A 22,308-nucleotide genomic window follows, 5' to 3' on the forward strand; every position below is an offset into this window, starting at 1 on the left:
GTACAGTGACACATCCCCGATCTCGCTCGTGGCACATTGTGTTACTTCCAGACATGATAGGAGGATCCTATCACTCTTGGGATTTGTACACAACTGGCCAACTAGTAGATGGTCTGTAACAACAAAAAAAAGAACACCGGTTTTAATCCAACGTAAATGGAATCATGCCGTCTTTTCTAGGGCGACAATTTTATCGTTCCACCCTGTAACGTTATCCTTTTCTCAATAATCTTTTTTGACAAGCGCTTGTTGAATCGGCAATTCGACATTCCGTCAGAAGAATGCCGAACTGTTTACCTATCTTCAAGTGTAGTTTACGGAATTCAAACCAGTAAATTCTGCCGTTCTTCATTAGAAGAAGAATTTCCTTCAACGAAGACATTCCAATTTTTTTACCATTTTTTTTTTGTGTTTGGTTCAACAATATTTTTTTTTTTTTTTTTTTTTTAGTTCTTTCTTCTTCCGACAACTCATTAGAAATGATAAACGAAAGCGCCAAGATGAATTCCAGGTAGAACTTCGCAAACCAAAACAAGCTGAACATGCATTTTTATTCCAAAAAGTAATTAGACGAATGTTGTTTTTCACTTTTCAAGTTGGCAACTCGGATTATTTTTGATAACTAAATGCATTTTTTTAGTTTTTTTTTTTAGTTTTTTTTTTTTAGTTTTTTTTTAGTTTTTTTTTTTAGTTTTTTTTTTAGTTTTTTTTTAGTTTTTTTTTTAGTTTTTTTTTTTAGTTTTTTTTTTTAGTTTTTTATTTTATTTTTTTTTTAGTTTTTTTAAAATTTTTTTTTTTAGTTTTTTTTTTAGTTTTTTTTTTTAGTTTTTTTGGGTAATGGATCACAGGTTTGGAAGTCAATTTTTAGAAGTTGTTAAATAGAGTCCATCCTTCAAACCACTCAACTTAAAATTCATAGATAACATGAATTGGAACAAATACAGTGAATGTTAGGCCGAGGAATTTGAAAGATGGATTTACAGGTAGAGTGGTATATATGATGGCAATAGTGTTATTTTATAGCTAATATTCTTGCGGTAATGTTGTCTGGGAACCAGCACATTGTATTTTCAGTCGCAAATGGAAACCAAGAAAAGGAAAGAACTTCAACTCCTTTTTCTTTGTAACAACGACATTTATTTCGTCATTGCCACCCATATGATCAAAAACGTTATCTTGTTCCATGCTTCACGTTTCTCTCGAGATCTCGAACGTTATTCACGTTTCTCTCGAGATCTCAAACGGTATCCACGTCTCTCTCAAATCTCGTATATTATTCACGTCTCCCTCAAAACCTTCAACGCTATTCATGTCTCTCTCTTGATCTTGAACAATATTCACGTCTCTCTCAAATCTCGTATATTATTCACGTCTCTCTGAAAATCTTCAACGCTATTCATGTCTCTCTCTTGATCTTGAACAATATCCACGTCTCTCTCAAATCTCGTATATTATTCACGTCTCCCTCAAAACCTTCAACGCTATTCATGTCTCTCTCTTGATCTTGAACAATATCCACGTCTCTCTCAAATCTCGTATATTATTCACGTCTCTCTGAAAACCTTCAACGCTATTCATGTCTCTCTCTTGATCTTGAACAATATTCACGTCTCTCTCAGAGATCTCGAATGTTATGCACATCTCTCTCGAAATCTCAAACGTTATTCACAGATACACAAACACAAACGGAGGACCTTAAGCTAAACACGATTATCTCCCTTCAACTCTAGTAACACCATGCCTTGCCACCAGGGGGCGATGCAGCTATGTCCACTTCTGTTTTATATTGTTCATTCTCTTTTTGCCGGATCTCTCAACAAGTGAAGATGTGACGATAACGCACTCCGGCCTGGCATAGCCAGTCTGCTTTCCTGACCTTGTTGACAACCTCTCATCCAAATACAACAACGCAAGCAACGTTACTTATAATTTCTTCTCAATGAATTCTATTCTTACTATTCCTCTTGCATCCTGCTGTAAATAAATCTACTTTGTTTTAACCATATAACGGCATACCACATGTCTTCATTACGCAACCTTTGCTTCTTTCACCAACCTTACAACATGGAGTATGGGATTGCCAACCACACCAACAGGCAATCCTGTTCTCAACATATTCATGCCTCTCTCGAGATCTCAAACGTTATTCACGTCTCTCTCGAGATCTCAAACGTTATTCCTGCCTCTCTCAAGATCTCAAATGTTATTCCTGCCTCTCTCGAGATCTCAAACGTTATTCCTGCCTCTCTTGAGATCTCAAACGTTATTCCTGCCTCTCTCAAGATCTCAAACGTTATTCACGTCTCTTTCGAGATTTCAAGCGTTATTCACGTCTCTCTCGAGATTTCAAACGTTATTCACGTCTCTCTCGAGATTTCAAACGTTATTCACGTCTCTCTCGAGATCTCAAACGTTATTCACATCTCCGGTGATCCAGAACGTTAATCACGTCTCTTGTGATCTCGAACGTTATTCACACATCTCTCATAATTGTCTTCTTTCTCCTTTTTATAGTCTTTTTTTTTTATTTGTCGATGATGCCATTTCGCGTGTCTTTGCAAATAGCTGTCCGCAATATGTTAAACTGCTTCGAATGTTGTTTGAAAAACTATATAGAGTCTCTTTTACCAGTAACACCATATTACAAAAACTATTCCCTTTTCTTTTCATCAAAGCACCAAACTTAAATTATATCAAACCTTTTTGAAATCGTTATATTTAATTTGAAAACTTACATCTAATATATAAAGTAAAGTTAATTTTTTTAATCATTTCTTTGTCATCGATAACTTTCTTACTACAAAATCAATATTTTATTCAGATTAGATTTTCTTTGAGGTCGTTGCAGCATGTTCTTAAGAAGAATAAATGTATAACTCTATTTAATTTGTTTCCAGTTTATATTTTTTGCCGGTCGGAATTATTTATTAATGGCTGCCATCTTAATGAATGTAACCCTGTATTCGTCCATATTGGGTTACTTCCCTTTAAATTAAAAAAACAAAACAAACAAGCTATATTCTGAAAAAATAAAAGGAAAGCGAGTTGCATATACGAACACCTCTGAGTAAATACAGATATCTCTGTATAAAAATAATCCTCAACTCTATAATAAAGATCAATATATATATATATATATATATATATATATATATATATACCCTGTCTTGTCACACAAGGATTAGCAAGTAAAAATGGTGCGTTATATGTCCAACGTATAAGGGTATTTACTAGTGATGGGACGATTCCAATATTTTCCCGATTCCGATACAGTTACCGATTCTAATTCCGATTCTCTATAAATCTCTAAAAATGTAACTATAGAGTTGTTATTTTTCTGTAAAAAAACACAAGTTAAATATGCAGATATTTTCCTAAACGTAAAATTACACTTGTGGAGAATGATCAATTAATTTTAGCTTTATTGGTATTTTATAATCAATAAATATTTATTATTTTATCATTATTACCAGCAATGGAAGATTTTGCTTTAAACAAAATTAAATAAAAAAGACAATTCAAATAATAGTTTTTGCATCGGAAAATAGGCACCAATTTTTCCGATTTCAATACCAATTCCAATACCGATTCCAATACCCCCAAATTTATCGATTTTTCTGATCCCAATACCCCCAAATTTATCGATTTTTCTGATCCCAATACCCCCAAATTTATCGATTTTTCTGATTCCAATACCCCCAAATTTATCGATTTTTCTGATCCCAATACCCCCAAATTTATCGATTTTTCTGATTCCAATACCCCCAGATTTATCGATTTTTCTGATTCCCGATTCTGATTAATTATCCTAACACTAGTATTTTCCCTTATAAAGGGAATTTACCTTTATATGTTGTATCGACTTGCAATTACTATTTACCATTTTTTCCTATTCCTTCATTCTCTTTTCATTTCTAAATGCCTGGAAGTCAATTTTTCCTATATTTGCATTTTTTATAATTCTGGTCCTTCTCTTCTTCTGATGAGAACCATTTAGCTTCGAAATGCTATGGTCAAATAATATGTTTTTTTTTATTTTCTCCTTAGCTTTTTCGTTCTGATGATATAATAATAAAGTTATATACAACTTTTATTCCTGGTCTTTAATTTTAATAATATTGTTTGGTCCTGGGTATGACCTCTGGTGGTGAGGCCCCAACTTGTGGGCTTTGGGGAGTGTGGAGCCACCCTTAAATTACCATTGCTCCCAGGTCCACTCTGACCCGGAGTGGTAGTACCTGTTAGGGTTTCAACTATGGGTTAAATAGAAACCGATTGAAAACAACAACTATATTCTATTAAAAATTTTTTCTTCAAAATCTTTGGATTCGGCATTAAAAGGGTTGATATGCCGTGAAACAACCAACAACCAACAATAATATTGTTTGCTCCTCTTAATAGTGTTGAGCTTTCCTTGCCTTGATAAATTTTGCTCTGTTAAAGATTTATTCTTGTATCTATCTATCTATCTATCTATCTATCTATATATAACTATTTCATTTATTCACATAAATTTACTATACGAAAGTATAGATTTATGCGTAAACTTTAAGTATTTACTTCAAAAGTGCTCAATACGTAGGTAGAGCTAGTTAGTAATTTATAAAATATATATGGCGATTAAGCTACACTGAATATTCTGCGTTTCATCCAACTATAGGATTCGTCAGGCTTATGCGCGAATTCTGTCGTTGCTTCTTGTTTTTATATATGTTGAGGATTTCTAGTCGGCCAATCAGCTTTCTAGTATCCACCGCGCCCCTTCCTACCAGCCAATGGGCATGCATTTTATCAAACAAAGGATCTGTTTTAGAGCTAGGTTAGTGGTTTTAGGTGGCCGTTCTGCTTCTTTTTTTTTTTTTTTTTTTTTTTATATATATATATAAATATACCTATGTGTACACAATAATGCACATATATATACATATATGTGTGTGATCGTTTATGTATATTCATGTTTATTTAATTTATTTATTTGTTTGTTTTCTATTGTTATTGTTAGTTTTAAAGCTATTTTGTATCGCTATCCTAGAGTAAGTTTTATTTTGTGAACACAGTTGTTTGCTATTTCCCGCCTACAGTTTAATAGATTTTGAGGTTCTTTAAAGTACAGGATAGAAAATTTTTCATGGAGGCATAATTTACATGGGTCGTCTAAATGTCTGCATGTGGTAGCTTGTCTTATTATTTTCCATTCGACTACCGGCGAATGTCCGCTTTCTTTGAGTTCCCAGTATTTATTCGCTAGTGTTGTTTTTATACGGTGTTTTTTTATTTTTGAATGTGCTTTTGTGGTCATAGTATCGGGTTTTGGAATCTAAGGAAGTCATGCTTATGTAATATTTTTTGTTATTCGGGTTTTCTTTTGCAAATATTGTTGCTTGATAGACTACGCTTTTTGTTAGACATTTGTTTTGGACTGGGCAAAGATAAATGCAATTGTAGACACCGCACACTTTGCTTTATATGTATATATATGTGCATTATTGTGTACACATAGGTATATTTATATATATATATATAAAAAAAAAAGAAAAAAAGAAGCAGAACGGCCACCTAAAACCACTAACCTAGCTCTAAAACAGATCCTTTGTTTGATAAAATGCATGCCCATTGGCTGGTAGGAAGGGGCGCGGTGGATACTAGAAAGCTGATTGGCCAACTAGTAATCCTCAACATGTATAAAAACAAGAAGCAACGACAGAATTCGCGCATAAGCCTGACGAATCCTATAGTTGGATGAAACGCAGAATATTCAGTGTAGCTTAATCGCCATATATATTTTATAAATTACTATATATATATATATATATATATATATATATATATATATATATATAATCTGTCTTGTCACATAGGAGTTAGCAAGTCAAAACCGTGCGTTTTTCTACCCCCCAGGCGAAATCATTTCAAATGGTGAAGGGAAACAAGGAAGCAAATCGCAACCTCCCACCCCTTAGTATGAAATGAATTTGGAAAAAGGTTCTTCACTCTGTAATCCAAATCGAATGATGAGTGTTTTTTTCTTTAGGTCATCAGAAATGATAATCTATAATATAAATCTCACCTGTCTGTTTAAATGTATGCATGTATGTATGCATGTATGTCTGCCTAAAACTTGTGACAGGCGCGTCGGAACGTGACGAAACCGGTATCGTTTTAAACCTTTAACTTTCGAACGACGAATATCATAAAAATTGGCTAAAAACATTAATTCCTTCACCCTCAACGGGGCAGTTTTCTACAAGAAGGGGTCTTTTTTTTGCATATATTTTCGAAAGTCATCCCCTCTTTTTTATTGACTAGCCTTAATTTTGACGTTCGGCACTTCCGGTTTTGCGATGGACGCAACAGCAAAAACGTCACGTTTTCTTTTCTTCCACATTCTTTTCCTCCTTCGCGGTACAGGTTCGATCCTGCCTGCTACCATATTTTTTTTTTTTTTTGCTCAACACACCTCTAAACACCCGGGCAACGCCGGGCATCGAGGCTAGTAATTTATATATGAAAAGTTAATTACTTGTACATTTATAGGATTTTTTATAGATATTAATGCGAACACAGGCGAATCATAATTTTAAACTGATGGCTTACACTTGGTTCATTGTATAAATGCTGAAAGTTTAATTCTCTGACTTTTTTGGATTGTAAAAAAAAAAAAAAAGAAACCCTCAAAGGTGACCCCTTAGTGGGATAGGGTCCCTTGTATCATAAGTTCAGTAATAGGTGGGAGCGACATGACTCCCTGACACCGAGGGTGCTTATCGATATGAACACACAATCGATTGATTCAGTCTCTTTAAACTGCAACCTTTTTTCTTTTTTACTTCGAAAACGAAACAATTTTGGAGCCGATTCAAAAACCACATTAACCTTCACTTGTTCAAAATTGATGGAAATGTCACCATAGGTTATGAGATATTAACCTATATTACACACTTGCCCTCTATCTACCGCTCACATACACATACTTATTCACACACACGCATGCGTAATAAGTATATATATATATATATATATATATATATATATATAATTATTTTTAAAATATAATTATCCACTGACACGTGTTTCGTCGTCTACAACTCATCTGACTGGCTGAATCTAGTGAGATTCGAAATCGCGACCCCATGGAAAGAAGGTAACCGCCTACACCTAGACTATCTCGCGTGGCTGACGGGTACCAAAATTGGTTAAAGGGAAAATTATTCCCAACTCACATTTAGTAAACATGTACTTTCGTAAATAATTGAATAAACGCGATACATTCAGTCGTGCGAGATAGCCTAGTGGGAGAGGTTTATGCTTCTTACCATGGCGTCCTGATTTTGAATCTCGCTAGATGCAACCACCCTGATGAGTCGTAGATGACGAAATATGTGTCAGTGGATAATTATATTTTAAAAATAATTCATATGCCGCTCCCCATTTGGGGGAACCAAAATTGGTTAAAGGGGAAATTATTCCCAACTTGCATTTAGGTAAAAATGCACTTTCATATGTGAATTCATTCAAAAAGTATCGCAAAACAAAAACAAATAACATACACACACACACACACACACACACACACACATATATATATATAATTTTAAGGGGATTAGAACAACAGTCTAAAGAGCAGAGTTTATTTGAATGTATTAGTAAATGTATTAATACTATTAAAATAAAACATTACCCATTGTATTGTAGATTTATAATAAGCTCAATAGGGATAGATATCCTAGAGCTATTTTAATATTGGGTAAAATGATTCATAATTTAAATTAAATTGTTCGTAGTGTATATGCAATTTATTGATTTTGTTTGTTCCCTCATTGTGAAACCGATTTTTAATTTTTATTTTTAATTATCAATCATTTTACTCAATATATATATATATATATATATATATATATATATATATATATATATATATATATTAATATTATTTTTTTATTATTATTTTTTAAAAACAGTAATCTACGGACACGCGTGTTTCGGAGCCCTACTCCTCATCAGCGTAGCTTGACTGTTGGTAGGATTCGAACCTTGGACCTTATGCATTTCAGTCCAGGGCCCTAATCCATTACGCTATGATGGCATAGACGATTTACTGCTCCGTTTTTATCGTTCATCTGTTTAAATGGTTTTGTTTTGATTTTTTTTAAACGATATTAAGGTTAATGTTTTCTGCCTCAGAGATCCGGTGTTTTTCTTAGAAAGTCGCCCATTTTTTATTTGGACGTATTTTTTATTTATTTATTTTTTTAAAACTGTAATCTACGGACATATATATGGGGGACGTGCAATAAGTAATGCCCCTGACTCACTTCCCATAGCAGTAGAGCAACGAAACTTGGCACAGTTATTAATCTTTCTCTACATAGGAACCACCCAGAGTTATGCATTTCTCCCATCGTTTGATGCAGCTCTGGAGACCGTTTTTGTAGAACACCCCAGGTTGGTCCTCCAACCACGATGTGACTTCAGAAATCAAGGCTGCATCATTTGGGAAATGCTTTCCTTTCAAAAACAACTTCATGGCTGGGAAGAGGTGAAAGTCAGAGGGTGCAAGGTCAGAAGAGTAGGGAGGATGGTGATGGATTTCATAACCACACGCCCGTGCTTCTGATCTGGCGACATGCGAGTTGTGGACTGGAGCATTGTCCTGCAGGAGGAGGGTACCTTTGCTGATCTTGCCCTGCCTCTTGATTTTGATAGCTTCCTTTAATTTACTCAAAAGTGAAGCATAATACGCTCCTGTAATTGTGGTACCCTTTGCTAGGAAATCTGTCATCACTACTCCGTCCTGGTCCCAGAAGACTGTGAGTATGACCTTGCCAGCAGAGGGCTGCACCCTTGCCTTCTTTGGAGGTGGTGAGTCCAAGTGCTTCCACTGCATTGACTGGGCTTTGGTCTCTGGATCATAGTGATGGACCCAGATTTCATCCTGTGTAATCAGTCTTTTGAAAAACTTTGACTCATCTTCTTGGCACATCTCCAAATTCATCCTCAAACACTCAACGTGTTCTCGCTTCTGGAATGGTCTGAGCAACCTGGGAATCCATCTGGCAGACACCTTATGCATATGCAAATAGTCATGAATGATGGTTTCCACAGATCCTGTACTAATCTTGACATCTTGGGCTATTTGGCGAATAGTAATGCGCCGATCTTCCAAAATGGCAGCCTGAACTTGACGGACAGATGCCTCATCAATGGCAGAAGGGGGGGCGGGGCGACCAGATCTGGGAGCTGTTTCTACAGACTTCCGGCCATGTTTGAACTCATGATGTCAGCGTTTTACAAGGTCATATGATGGGGCATTATCACCATAAGTTTCTTTCATTTCATCAAAAGTCTCCTGTTGTGTGCGTCCTTTCAAATACAAAAACCGGATCACTGCTCGACATTCAACAGGCTCCATTTCACACCTGACTCAGTTCAAACACCTGAGAAACAGAAACCACAATTAGCTCAGAGCTGTAATTTGCCACATAACACGTAGAAAATCGTTGCACATGCAAAATTTCAGCTAGATCAGACAACTGGAAGTTGGTAGAGGCATTACTTATTGCACGCCTCTCGTATATATATATATATATATATATATGTATATATATATATATATATATATATATTTAATTAAATAAAATAGAGGTTTTTGTCTATTAATTCTATTTTCGATCCTTTCCAACTTCCGAATAACAGTCTTCACTTCTGGCGGGAACTGGCTGATGTAATTACCATGTTTATCATAATTCCGAGTCCTTTACAATCCTTCAGGATTCATCGTCATGAATAAATTAATCTAACTGGTCTGGAATAATTTATATACGTTTTTTTATTCGGACGGGATAAATATGATGAATACATCAGACAGTTCGGAAGTTGGAAAGGATTGAAAATAGAGTTAATAGAAAAAAAAACGTCTATTTTGTTTAAGGAAATATACCTTAGGGGAAAAATGCTGCCTATATATATATATATATATATATATATATATAAGCTGAATGTGTGTGTGTGGTCACGAATAGGCTCCTATATGGTTGACTATTTTAAAAAACTAATTACATATAATGATAGAAGATGTATCGAGACACAGGAATGGGTATGTTTGATCCTGCAGAACGGTGGTTCATTAAAAGTATGGAATTAAAAAATTAAAAAAAAAAAACGTTACAAGTGTTTTTGATATAGCTGTATATAAGAATACTTTGATAAGTATGTTTTAACTTAAATAGGGGTGGTATAATAAAATTGTGGGGTCTGCATTCGCGCCTGGGCTCCATAGAATGGAAATAAGCACAAACTTTAATAAAGACTTTTCATATCTATCTGCGTAAGTATACTTTGATAATTATGTTTCAGTTTGAAGAAATATGGTATAATTAAATTATGGGGTGTTCGTTCGCACCTGACCTCCATACAATGGAAATATGTCACAAAGTTTAACAAGGTTTTTTAATATAGATCCACAGAATATTGTGATAAGTGTTTCAGTGTGAACAGGTATGGTATAATAAATTATGGGGTTTATCTATTTTATTTTTACTTTCATCATATTTTGCTTTGGTTTTGATACCCCCAAATTCGAAGCTATCTCTTTACAACCTTCCTTTTCATAACCTATCATACTTTCATAAATCAGAGTCCATTTTCTGTAGGCTGTTTTTGAACCCAGTCAACGACGGGTACTTTTGCTTGTATATATATATATATATATATATATATATATATATATATATATATAGAGAGAGAGAGAGAGATTTGATTGTTGTTGTTGTTTTTACGTTAAATAGTGACTTCGCCTCGAAGCTCATTTTTATTTACTTGGAAAGTCGCCCATAATTTATTTGGACGTATATAACATTTTATTCATTTTTAAGCAGTAACCTACGTACATGCATGTTTCAAGGTAACTACCTCTCGTCAGCGTAGCTTGACTGTTTCTAAGAATCAAACTCCGGACTATGTGTATCACACACACACACACACATACACACACACACACACACATATATACTAGCAGGGTAGTCCGACGTTGCTTGAGATTGAATGATGATCAATGAATGTTTTTTTTTTTTTTTTTACATAGGCATCACCACATTATCAAGGCCAAGAGGCCATTCAAGGATAAGGGTTAAAGAGTGTACAGTAGAAATTGGACAATATAGTAATCATTAGTAATGAAAATTTGGTAAATTTGATAACTTATATGGAACGGCTCATCAAGAACTTATTTACGTTAGACTTGAAGACAACCATATTGTAGTCAGCCGGAAAGCAGGAAAACGGAAGACAATTCCACAGGCGTGCAGTTCTAAGAAAGAAGCTTTGTTCATGGAATCTACGTTTAGGTTTAGGCACAGATAAAGAGTGGGGGGAATTATTGATAGTGTTTACAGCTAGACGAGTGTTTCTTGTGAAAGTTTGGCGAGGGGGGACCATAGATTAAAGCTCAGTCGAACACTTTCCATGAAAATAACGATACATCAGAGACAAACTCGCAACATCTCTTCTGTGAGATAAAGGTTGCAAGGAAGAGAAAAGGACATCTCCTACGAGGCTACGAAGTCTATTTTGAACTCAAGGCAGGCCAAGTCTTTTCTAGCAGCTCCTGCCCAGATCACCCTCCTATATTTTTATTGTCATCGAAATCGATGAAAATCGCCCATTTTTCAATCAAATTAGTTGATTGTCTGCTCTAATTGGGGACCCATCGCAGTGCACCGTGTGGAGCTTCACATGCCTCTCGCAGTGACTAAGTTTACAATACATTGTAGTCTACAGTCCATGAAAAGAAGCTACTGTTGATTTTATAAAATTATTTTTATATATAATGGCTTGAATTAAAGTTTAAAATGTAAAAGTCAAATATTATGGTTCAATTGTACTCCGAACAGAAGCATTCATTTCAAACGCGCCTCTGTTATATCAAAGAACCTACTGTTGATTTTATATGTTGGGTCTTTCGGCTTGTGTGGTAATAAACCTTCTCAAATGCACTTGTGATGTTAAACTGCATGAGATATTTGTTTTGGTCCAAATCGCCTGTTCATTCTTATATCGGATTATTTCAATTATCGATTATTAATACTTATCAAAAACATTCTGACACAAGCCTATCTAAGAACACTGCCAGGCACATAAAGTACCTTCATGTAAAATTTCTAAAAAATCGACCCAGTCGTTTCCGAGTCAATAGGAAACGAACTCACAGACACATGTTCAAAATGTGAGAAATGATATAATTATTGCAACAGTCAAACATGTCAACTCACACAAGTCATGAAAACCAACGAACCGGAAATTCAAAACGCGAATTTCGCCCTCATTTAGGCTCATCAGTTTAACACAGTGTAACTCGAGATTGGAAACTCGAATCTGTTGCATGCGAAGCGAGCACACTGCCACTTGAGCAACCGCACACAAGAAAGTCTAGCAGCTAATGTGGTTTGTTTTTTCTGTTGTTGAGGCAGCATATGGAAATCCTGTGCTTTCTAAAATGGCTTACTTAAAGATGGGACGGGGCACATAGATATTTGGCACATAAATGGTAGCGTAGATATTTGGTACCACTTCCATTGTCTTCCTCAGAAAATGTAATTCATATGATCCAAATTTTATGAAAAAAAATGTATTTATACCCTGATGTTCTCTTAGGGGTGAACTTAGAGAACTTATATAGATAATATATGCATATATATATATATCACACTTTGTCTCGGCAGCCATGTCAAATGCATATCTTATTTTCTTTTATTAATATTATTTGAAGTTTTCCCCCTTTTCCTTGTACATATTTGTGAATTATTCCACGGATTTCGGCCTTTTGGATTATTTTAGACCATCTTCCAATTATGTGATTTTACTTGTGCGAATGGAAATTTAATTAACTTTCTTGGATTTACTTTTTTGGATTTTACCGTTATTGGATAATTTACCTTTCACCAGACTATCCATTCACGTGTAATCACCTTTTTCTTTACCATATTCCCTCTGCTTCACTTTTTGTTATCAAGTAAGATCTTTGACTTACTTGCAGTTTCATCAAATACTTTTGTATGCAAAATCTGATCCTGCATTTTGCTAATTCCTACCCTCTGATGAGAAGGAAAGTATTTCTTCGAAACTCCGTGGATTAAGGACTATCCACTTATTAAGTGTTTCCTTTTCAGATTAAATATGTTTTTAACTCTTTTTCAAAGTGTTTTTTTAACATGTTTTATTAACTATTTGCTCTTATTATAAGCTCTATCTCCTATTTGGTTTTATCGAGCTTTTACATCTGGTTGAGATTACTTCATAAATATTAATTCTTTAATATTTATAATATACTTTAATTTTCTCATCTTGGATCATTTTGGTAAATTTAATTGTAATTTTTATTTTATATATATATATATATGTGTGTGTGTGTGTGTGTGTATGTATATATATATGTATATATATTAGAAAATTTAAATTTTGTAAAATCAATGCAGTGTAGATTAGAAATTACAAACATTGTTTATTCGACACAAGTGATACAAGATGAACATTTCCGGTACTCCATAGAGTTTCAAAGAATGGCTTTCATCCTCAGAGGAAAAATAGTTGGCAAAATGGATAGTAATAGGCTGGCTATAACTTTGCTGGTAAGGAGAATCAATTTTTCTGAAATATACATGCATGATATATATATATATATAGTAAGTTATAAAATATATATGGCGATTAAACTAAACTGAATATTCCACGTTTCATCCACTCTAGGACTCTTCAGGTTTATGTGCATAAGCCTGAAGAGTCCTTGAGTGGATGAAACGCGGAATATTCAGTGTAGCTTAATCGCTATATATATTTTATAACTTCCTAACTAGCTCTACCTATGTATTGATCACTTTTGAATAAATACTTAAAGTTTACACATAAATTTATACTTTCATATATTAATTTTATGTGAGTAAATGAAGTAGTTATATATATATATATATATATATATATATATATCTGGCTGAGATAATTTTATAAATATTAATTCTTTAATATTTATAATTTACTTTAATTTTACCATCTTGGATCATTTTGGTAAATTCAATTGTAATTTTCATTTTATATATATATATATATATATATATATATATATATATATATATATATATATATATGATCATTTTGGTAAATTCAATTGTAATTTTCATTTTATTTATATATATAAGTGAAACCCGAAGTCGGCCTTTTCTTTAATCTTTATTTACAACATTCAACCATTGATGAGGCAGCATGCGGCAATCCTTCTTGATCTTCTGCTGCAGTTGAATATTCAAAGGCATAAGAGTTGTTAATAATAATAATAATAATAATAATAATAATAATAATAATATGTATATTCAAAGGCGTTTAAATAATGCTGACCTTGTTGAATGAGGCAGATAAATCGCTTAATTGGTTTTATTGATAACTTGTCACAGTTTGTGGGAAGACGAATTTGTCAGCATCCTTGCTGAGGTCAACTCAGCATCCGCCGTCTTTTCACCATCCTAGTTATCTTGAAAATCCAAATCTCAAGTATTATAAAGCATTTACGTTGGATCACAAAAGTTAAGCCATGTTCAACCTGGTTACTACTTAGATGGGTGACCGTAGGGTGAAAATTGTGTACATGATACGAGTTTAATTCTGATTTTCACAATAATTAAAAATAAATCCTGAAATAGAATGACTGATTTGTTCTGCAAAAGAATTTTGGTTGAAGTAGCTGAGTGGTCCTGTCTACAGTAATCAATAATACAATCTAGTAAGTCACTTTAATGAAAGGTTTGTCGTAGTCATTGTCGATAATATGCTTAAGCTTTAAGCTTGCGACGTATCTGTTAACGTCTTTTCTAGGCTGCTATACACGTTCGTATTTATGGCTTACATCAGCCAATCATATTCTTGCGAGGAGTAACCCGGATGTATTCTTATTCTTTACAATAATAACATCTCCAAGCAATAAAAAATATAAAAAATAGATAATAAATAAATAAATAGGCACCTTTTAGTCTAATAACTCTTTTGCAATATTCTTAAGCTTTAAGCTTTCAGTGTATCTTTTTCTCACAGTTTGCAATACTCGTCTGTATGTAACGTTGTCCAAGAACCAACACGTTGTGGCCTCAGTCGCAAAGTAGACAAAAAATAGAACTTAATTCAACTCGCTTTTTTTGTTGTTGTACAACATTTATTTTCTCATTTTATTGTTACTGCTGTGACGTTTCTCACGTAATCGTATTCTCGAACGTCATCCATGTCTTTAGCATGATCTCGAACGTTATTTTCGTCTCTAACGTGATCTCGTTTTTAGTCTTTATTTTTTTCCTACCAGTGACGCAATTTCACATGCATTTCCATCCGCACATCCGCACTATGTCACGTGTATACACCAGCCAATCACATTCTTTGAAGAAAGTTCCCGGATGTAGTCATATCCATTATATAAGCAACCAAAATCTCCAAACAACGCCTTAAAAACGACAACAAAAACAAACCAAAAACATAAACAAAAAACATAAATAAAAACAAAAAACATAAATAAAAAACAAAAACATAAATAAAAACATAAGCAATAAACGTAAGTAAAAACAAAAACATGAATAAAAACATAAATAAAGAACAAAAAATAAAACGGGCACCTGTTATGCTAATAATTCTTTTGCAGCAAACATTGTCGATGATAAAAAACGTTTTGAGTTTCGACTGACAAACAGACAACTCATTTACTTTAAATGACGAATCGTTTCCTTTTTTAATATTGGGTCATCATATATCAAGGCTAAGAACTACTCGAGAATAGAGGTTAATAAGAGTGAATAAATGCCAACTAAAAGATGAGGAGTATTATAGAAGTATTACCATTGATCTGTGGTATTAACTGATTTTTACTTATGGAACAACAATTTGTTGACATTGGATTTGAAGATGAACGAGTTGTAAACAGCAGGGAAGTAATCCTGCAATAATGTGTACCACAGTTCGGAAGCTTTTGCAAGGAATCCTGAAATGTTGAATCATTTGTAACATTGAGGTCAACATTTCAGATCAACTTCTAATACGATTTCCTACCAGCTAAATAAAAATTATCTTTCAGAATTGATACAGTATGCATTTATCTCTTACCGCTACATGTATGAAAATGTGTAGCTGAAAATACTATCCATATTTATTAATACCTATCTTAGGACGGGTATTCTATAATATATATATTGTTGTTGGCGTCCTTCCGTCTAGATAGACGATGAAGAATCGCGCTTGAAGGTTGTCATGAGTGGTGGCAACTGTTGCTGTGACTGAGCAGACCGATGCGGGAGCTGAAGATTCTGTTGAACTTCCCGTAGGGATACCCTCTGTCATGCTCTGCCGATGCTGCTGCTGATGCTGTCCTTTTGCGCCTGCCTCTCTTCTCCTCCCACAGTTCATTTCTTCTCTCCTCGCTCAGCCGCGCACACTTCTTGACTTTGACCCTCCAGGGGTCACAGTCTACAGCATAAGATTCAAGTTCAATAGGGTTGATGTTGCCGGATTTTAAGTCCCTTTTGCACACATCTTTAAATCTGAGGAGTGGTCTACCATTTGGTCTACTGCCGGCTGAGAGCTCACCATGCAGGATATCTTTGGGGATTTGGCCATCCTGCATGCGAATGACGTGCCCTGGCCAGCACAGACCTCTCTGGGAGAAGAGGGCAAACATGCTTGGAAGATTTGCTTTGGCAAGAACGTTTTTGTCTGGAACGTGGTCCTGCCATGTAATGCCTAAGATCTTTCTTAGATTGCGCATATATATATATATATGTATATTGTTTTTACAAAAACCAAGACTTCAAAGAATGGGGTTGATAGCAACAAATAGGGTATTTCATCGTTAGTTACAATTGTTTCAAGACTATTCGGACAAATCCAGATATTATGACGTTTGAAAATTTTCACAAGAACAGCCTTTCTTCAGGGTTATTGAATAAAAAACATTTTAATAATAAAACATTATGGAAACATTTCCTTATAAGGAAAAAAAAACAAGCGAAAGTATTTTACCTATATCGCATCTTTGCAAAGTGTGTGTGTATATATATATATATATATATATATATATATATATATATATATATATATATATATACACACACAAATAAATGACAGAAATTTCAAGACGTTGTTCATTTTACCGTTTATTTCTTTAAGCATGTTAAAATGTTCAGTTCTTGACAGCACCTGTTTCGTAGCACAGACGCATTCATGTAATTATTATGTAATTTTTAAAAATTTATTCAGTCCTTAATTTATCAGAAGAATAGGAATTCATCAATATTAAACGAAAATAAAGGAACATGATTACAAAATCTGCAAATCGGATGGAAATATGGCATAACTAAAAAAAAAATAAACACAATTTTCTTTCGATTTTTATGATTTTGCAATCATGACCTTTGTTTTCTTTGAAACTTATGAAATTCCTTTTCTTTTGATGAGTTAAGAACTGAATAAATAAATAGTTAATTTACATGTCTGGCAGTGTTCTTAGATATGTTTTGTGCAGAAATTCATCTGATAAGTATGGAAAATCGAAAAAAATACAATCTTAAAAACAGTTTTTTTTTCTCTTATAAACAAAAGAATTTTTACTGGGAAATATTTTACATTACACCGGCTAAGGAAAATAATAAAATCTCAGCAAATCATTTCTTCTTAAAAAAAACAAACAGATTTATTGCCATCTAGAGATATAGCTCAGTGGTAGAGCATTGGACTACAGATCAAATGATTCCCTGTTTGAGCCCTGATGTACCTCACTATTTTACTTAATTTTTTTCTTATTAATGAATTCAATTTACGATAAAAGAAGAGGCACCATTTAAAATCGGTGCAAATCATTTCTTCCTTTGCATATTTTAAAACTAAACATTAATCACAAGTGACTTTTCCAGGCAGACACTTGTGCCCCCATGACATAGACACGCTCGACAAACCTGACCGGCAGCTAAATCCCACCCCCACACAGTAGAGATCCCTAGATGTAAAAGATCTTTCTACTCCAGTAGTTTCTTCCCCAGCACCGCTAGACTCTGGAATTCCATTCCAGGTCCCTGCTTCCCGAACTGTACTGACATGCAGAACTTCAAGTGTAACGTGAACCGACATCTTGCTGCTCAAATCCCAACATAGTACCCCAGTAGTTGTTCCCCCTGATAGTAGCTCCCTACACCAAAGTGGCAATGTGCCTTGTTTGGGGTGAAAATGTAATAAAAAAAAAATATGTGATATAGTAAATAAACACAGACGGAATTTGATGAACGACATTATCATTATTATTATTTTAATCTTATTTATTTAAATTTTTGCGAATTAATCCACCAGAAAAATTATTCCTGGTCACATATAATAATCAATAGCAGATAATGATACATATGCAATCAACATAAATTAAAATATCATGTTTAAGCGTATTGTATGACTGGGCAGCCAACTAGTATATTCATATTTAACTAGTAGGTTTAATATACTAATTAAGTTTTTTTATTTTTTATTTTTACAGTTTATTAATATTTGTTTTTAATTATAGGTGGACATAAGGGGTTGTGAGTGTGGGTTAGGTTTAGGGTTATATCCGGTAATGTGATGAAGATTTAAACTAATATCATTAATTTTTTTAAATTTTTTGCGAATTAGTCCACCAGGATTCTTCATAATCTATAATAATCAATAGATGATTAATTCTATAATAAATACATACACAATCTAAATAAATTAAAAGATCAAGTTTAAGCATATTGTACGACCAGACAACGCCAGGCGGTCAGGTAGTAATAAATAAAAATTTGGTTAAATTAACAGCTTTCTTATTTTTATTTTCAGGTTTACCTTGCAAAATGGCTCCAATACAATGGAAGTTCAAATTCTTACATATGGTGCGATCATTTCCAAACTTTTGATCCCTGACAAACACGGAAAGCTCAGCGATGTCGTTTTAGGATTTGACAATGTTGAAGGTGAGTTTTTCTGTTGCTTTCCTTTTTATGAAAAACGCCCCAGACAAGGCGTGAAGCCACTTGATGTAAGGAGCTAACAAGAACGAAAGATGATTATTGAAAAGACAGCAGATGCCTTCTTTAGAAGATCAAGGTTATAGATAGGAGGAAAACAGTCAACAGGAAGGGAGTTCCACAAGCCTATAGTTCATGGAAATAAGCTTCTGAGATAGGAAGCTGCATTACAATGAGGTATAAAAACAGCGAATTGATGGAGACTACTAGACGAATGAGAAAAAAAAAAAAACGAGCTGGAACATAAAGGAGGAGGGAATAGATCAGAAAATTCTGAGGAACACATACTATAATAGTATTTGTAGAAAAAAAATGAGATTAGCAACATCACGTCTGTTAGAGAGAAGTTGCAGAAAATTAAATTACAGATACGTTTCTGAACCTTATAAAGAACCATCGAAATGGGACAACGGTTCACCAATCCAAATATGACAATACTCCATGCATGGTTTGATAGTAAATTTGTACAGATGTAGATTAGCCTTAGGTGTGAGAGGAATCGCTATAGACAAGGCATTTAATGCAAGGAGCTAACAAGAACAAAAGTTGATTATTGCAAAGACAAGGAATGCCTATTGACGTTAGTCTGGAAAAGATGAAGATTAAAATTAGGAGCAAAACAGTCAGCAATAAGAGTTCGACAAGCCTGCGGTTCTTGGAAAAAATGTTATTGGAATAAGAAGCTGTATTGCAAAGAGATATCAAAACTGAGAATTGATGGAGACCAATAGACCAACGAGTCAAAGAAGCTGGAACAAAGGAGGCAGGAAATAGATCAGGCAGTTCTGTACAAACATATGCCATGACAGTATCTATAGAAAAGATTGAGACTAGCAACAGCACGTCTATGAGAGAGAGGTTGGAGAGACTAAGATAGGGTAGGGCCAATCAAATTGCAGATACGCTTCTGCACCTTATCAAGAACCTTTAAATGGGATAGAGATTCACCAGCCCAAATATGACAACACCACTCCATACATGATCTGATAGTCGATTTGCATGGATAGAGAGTATATTCCGGTGTGAGAAAGTGTTCAGATCGAATGTGCGAATGTTTGACCTTTTTTGTGCGTGAGTAATTGTCCGTTTGAAAAGGTGATTTTTTTTTTTAATGTTCAGTGTGTGTAAAAATGTTGGAAGTGAATGTGTCTGTATATTAGTTTTCTGTCAGTGTGTATATGTATGTGACAGCGCGAGCATTAAATATTATCTGTGTGTATATGTGGTTGATTGGTTGTTTTTGTTTTACGGCATATCAACCCTTTTCAGGTTATTTGATGCCGAATCCAGTGATTTGGAGGAAGAATTTTTTTAATAGAGTATATTTGTTTTTTTTTTTTGTTTTTTTTTTGTTTTTTTTTAAGTTGGTTTCTATTTAACCCATAGCTGGGATCCTAACACGTACTAACAATCCGGGTCAGAGTGGACCTGAGAGCAATGACAAAGGGTGGCACCACACTCCTCAAAGCCCGCAAGCTGGGGCCTCACCATCGGATATAGTTTAAGGTCATGTGTATGAGAAAGTTGTGAAGTTTATTTAGTATTATTAGTGTTCAGCTTCCTTAAAAACTTTCTTTTTTATTTTACTGATAGCAGATTCATAGAGATCAAGAATAGCCTCAGGTGTAAGGAAGTGTTTTAGCCCATAGAAAAAACCGATTTTATGGGAAGCAGAAAGAGCGATGGATCTGATACATGAACTCCAAGAAAGATTTGGTGAAAAAGAAAACCTAAGTTTCCGAGTTAATTTCCTTTCAAGGACAGCAAATGTCAGGAAATAAAAGGGACATGTATACGATTGAAAGACACAAGTTGAGTCTAAACAGTCTTACCTCAATCCATAAGTGAATCCCAGTCAGCCTTTAGATCAGCTGCATATTTCAAGTGATCCGAGGAAATCTCCAATTCCTTTTTATCAAGATTTTTTTTAATTCCGAGGAAAAAACCCCCCCAAAAAAACAACAACCTGTGCAATTATTTTCTGAGGAATATATTTTTTGTCTCTGATAAGTTGTTTGGTTGGCTTTCGCTATTCAACGAAATGTAAGACGTACTTCATGAAAATTTGAATATAATATGAGTGACAATTAAATACATCTGGTGTTGGAATGTTATATATATATATATATATATATATATATATATATATATATATATATATATATATATATATATTAAACAGGTCGCCCGGTAATGGCCGGTCGTAAAATAAGCACAAATATTATATTTTAATTCATATAGGAACTGAGACATGTGCATGCAAGCATGTTTTTTCTAAACAGTTCACTTCTTACAAGCAAAAAAAAAAAAAGAAGAAAATACTCAGGCTTCAAACGATACCAAAACCTAAAGACGGTGAGTCAAATACGATAACCATGTGTTCAGCTTGACACGATCTTTAAAAAGTGTTTTCAAACCTACTTCTTAAAATAAGGAAACTGTCATGTGAACGATTCACGCATGCGCATTCGTGGAGCAGTTAGCAAACAGATGAAAATCCGACGACCCCCGCGTACCAATTTTTCAACTTTGCCTCCTTAGCAGCCCTTTTTTTCTGGATGAAAACGAATTAAAAAGATTTCCACGTGTCTAAATATCCTATATATCAAATTTCAAGTCTGTAGATCCAAATCTCTTGAGTGTATCGGTTGAAAAGTGTCCACACACACAAATTCTCACTTTTCTAGATATATAGATATATGTGCGTGTGTGTGTATGTGTGTGTGCGTGTGTGTGTGTGTGTTTTGATTAGCTAGAATATATTCTATGTCGAAAATCTCTTGAAAACAAACATTTCTTCAACAAAAAAAAACATATATTGATTAACAGCTGTAGTGTTTTCAGAATAAATCAAATAAGAAAACATAAAACAACAAAATTTCTTTGATATTAAAATGTTTTGAATATTACCCCCCCCCCTCCCCTCCCTCTGTTTTTTACATTGCACGATTGTCCTAATACTTATAGAAGAACAGAAGCGCCAAAATAAAGTGTAGGAGAGAGGGAAGAAGAGAAAGATAGAAAGTGAGTGAATGAGAGAGAGAGAGAGAGAGAGAGAGAGAGAGAGAGAGAGAGAGAGAGAGAGAGAGAGAGAGAGCGATGCACAGAATCGATTCGTTTGTCCACCCAGAATGGACTCGGCCATGTTGTAAAGTGCATCGTTCAGACTCGGCATTCCACATCGTCTGTGAGCCGAAGATCATTAATGGTTTTCGGTCAGTTTTTGAACGCTGAATTTGAGCAAGTGAGGATGAGGGGGGAACAA

The 22,308-nt window shown here is 34.3% G+C and overlaps 1 protein-coding gene across 1 annotated transcript in view; it reads left to right on the top strand.

Moving 5' to 3' along the window:
- LOC145255597 (galactose mutarotase-like) overlaps positions 1 to 22,308 on the top strand; it is a 2,088,268-nt gene that overhangs the window by 742,187 nt on the left and 1,323,773 nt on the right. Inside the window, exon 3 of the mRNA XM_080114082.1 lies at positions 18,856 to 18,989. Coding sequence (XP_079970208.1) covers positions 18,856 to 18,989 — 134 coding nt within the window. The remainder of the gene's footprint in view (positions 1 to 18,855; positions 18,990 to 22,308) is intronic.

The sequence above is a fragment of the Euprymna scolopes genome, chromosome 31, assembly GCF_053919585.1.
Source record: "Euprymna scolopes isolate OS-2025 chromosome 31, ASM5391958v1, whole genome shotgun sequence".
NCBI classification, from domain to species: domain Eukaryota; kingdom Metazoa; phylum Mollusca; class Cephalopoda; order Sepiida; family Sepiolidae; genus Euprymna; species Euprymna scolopes.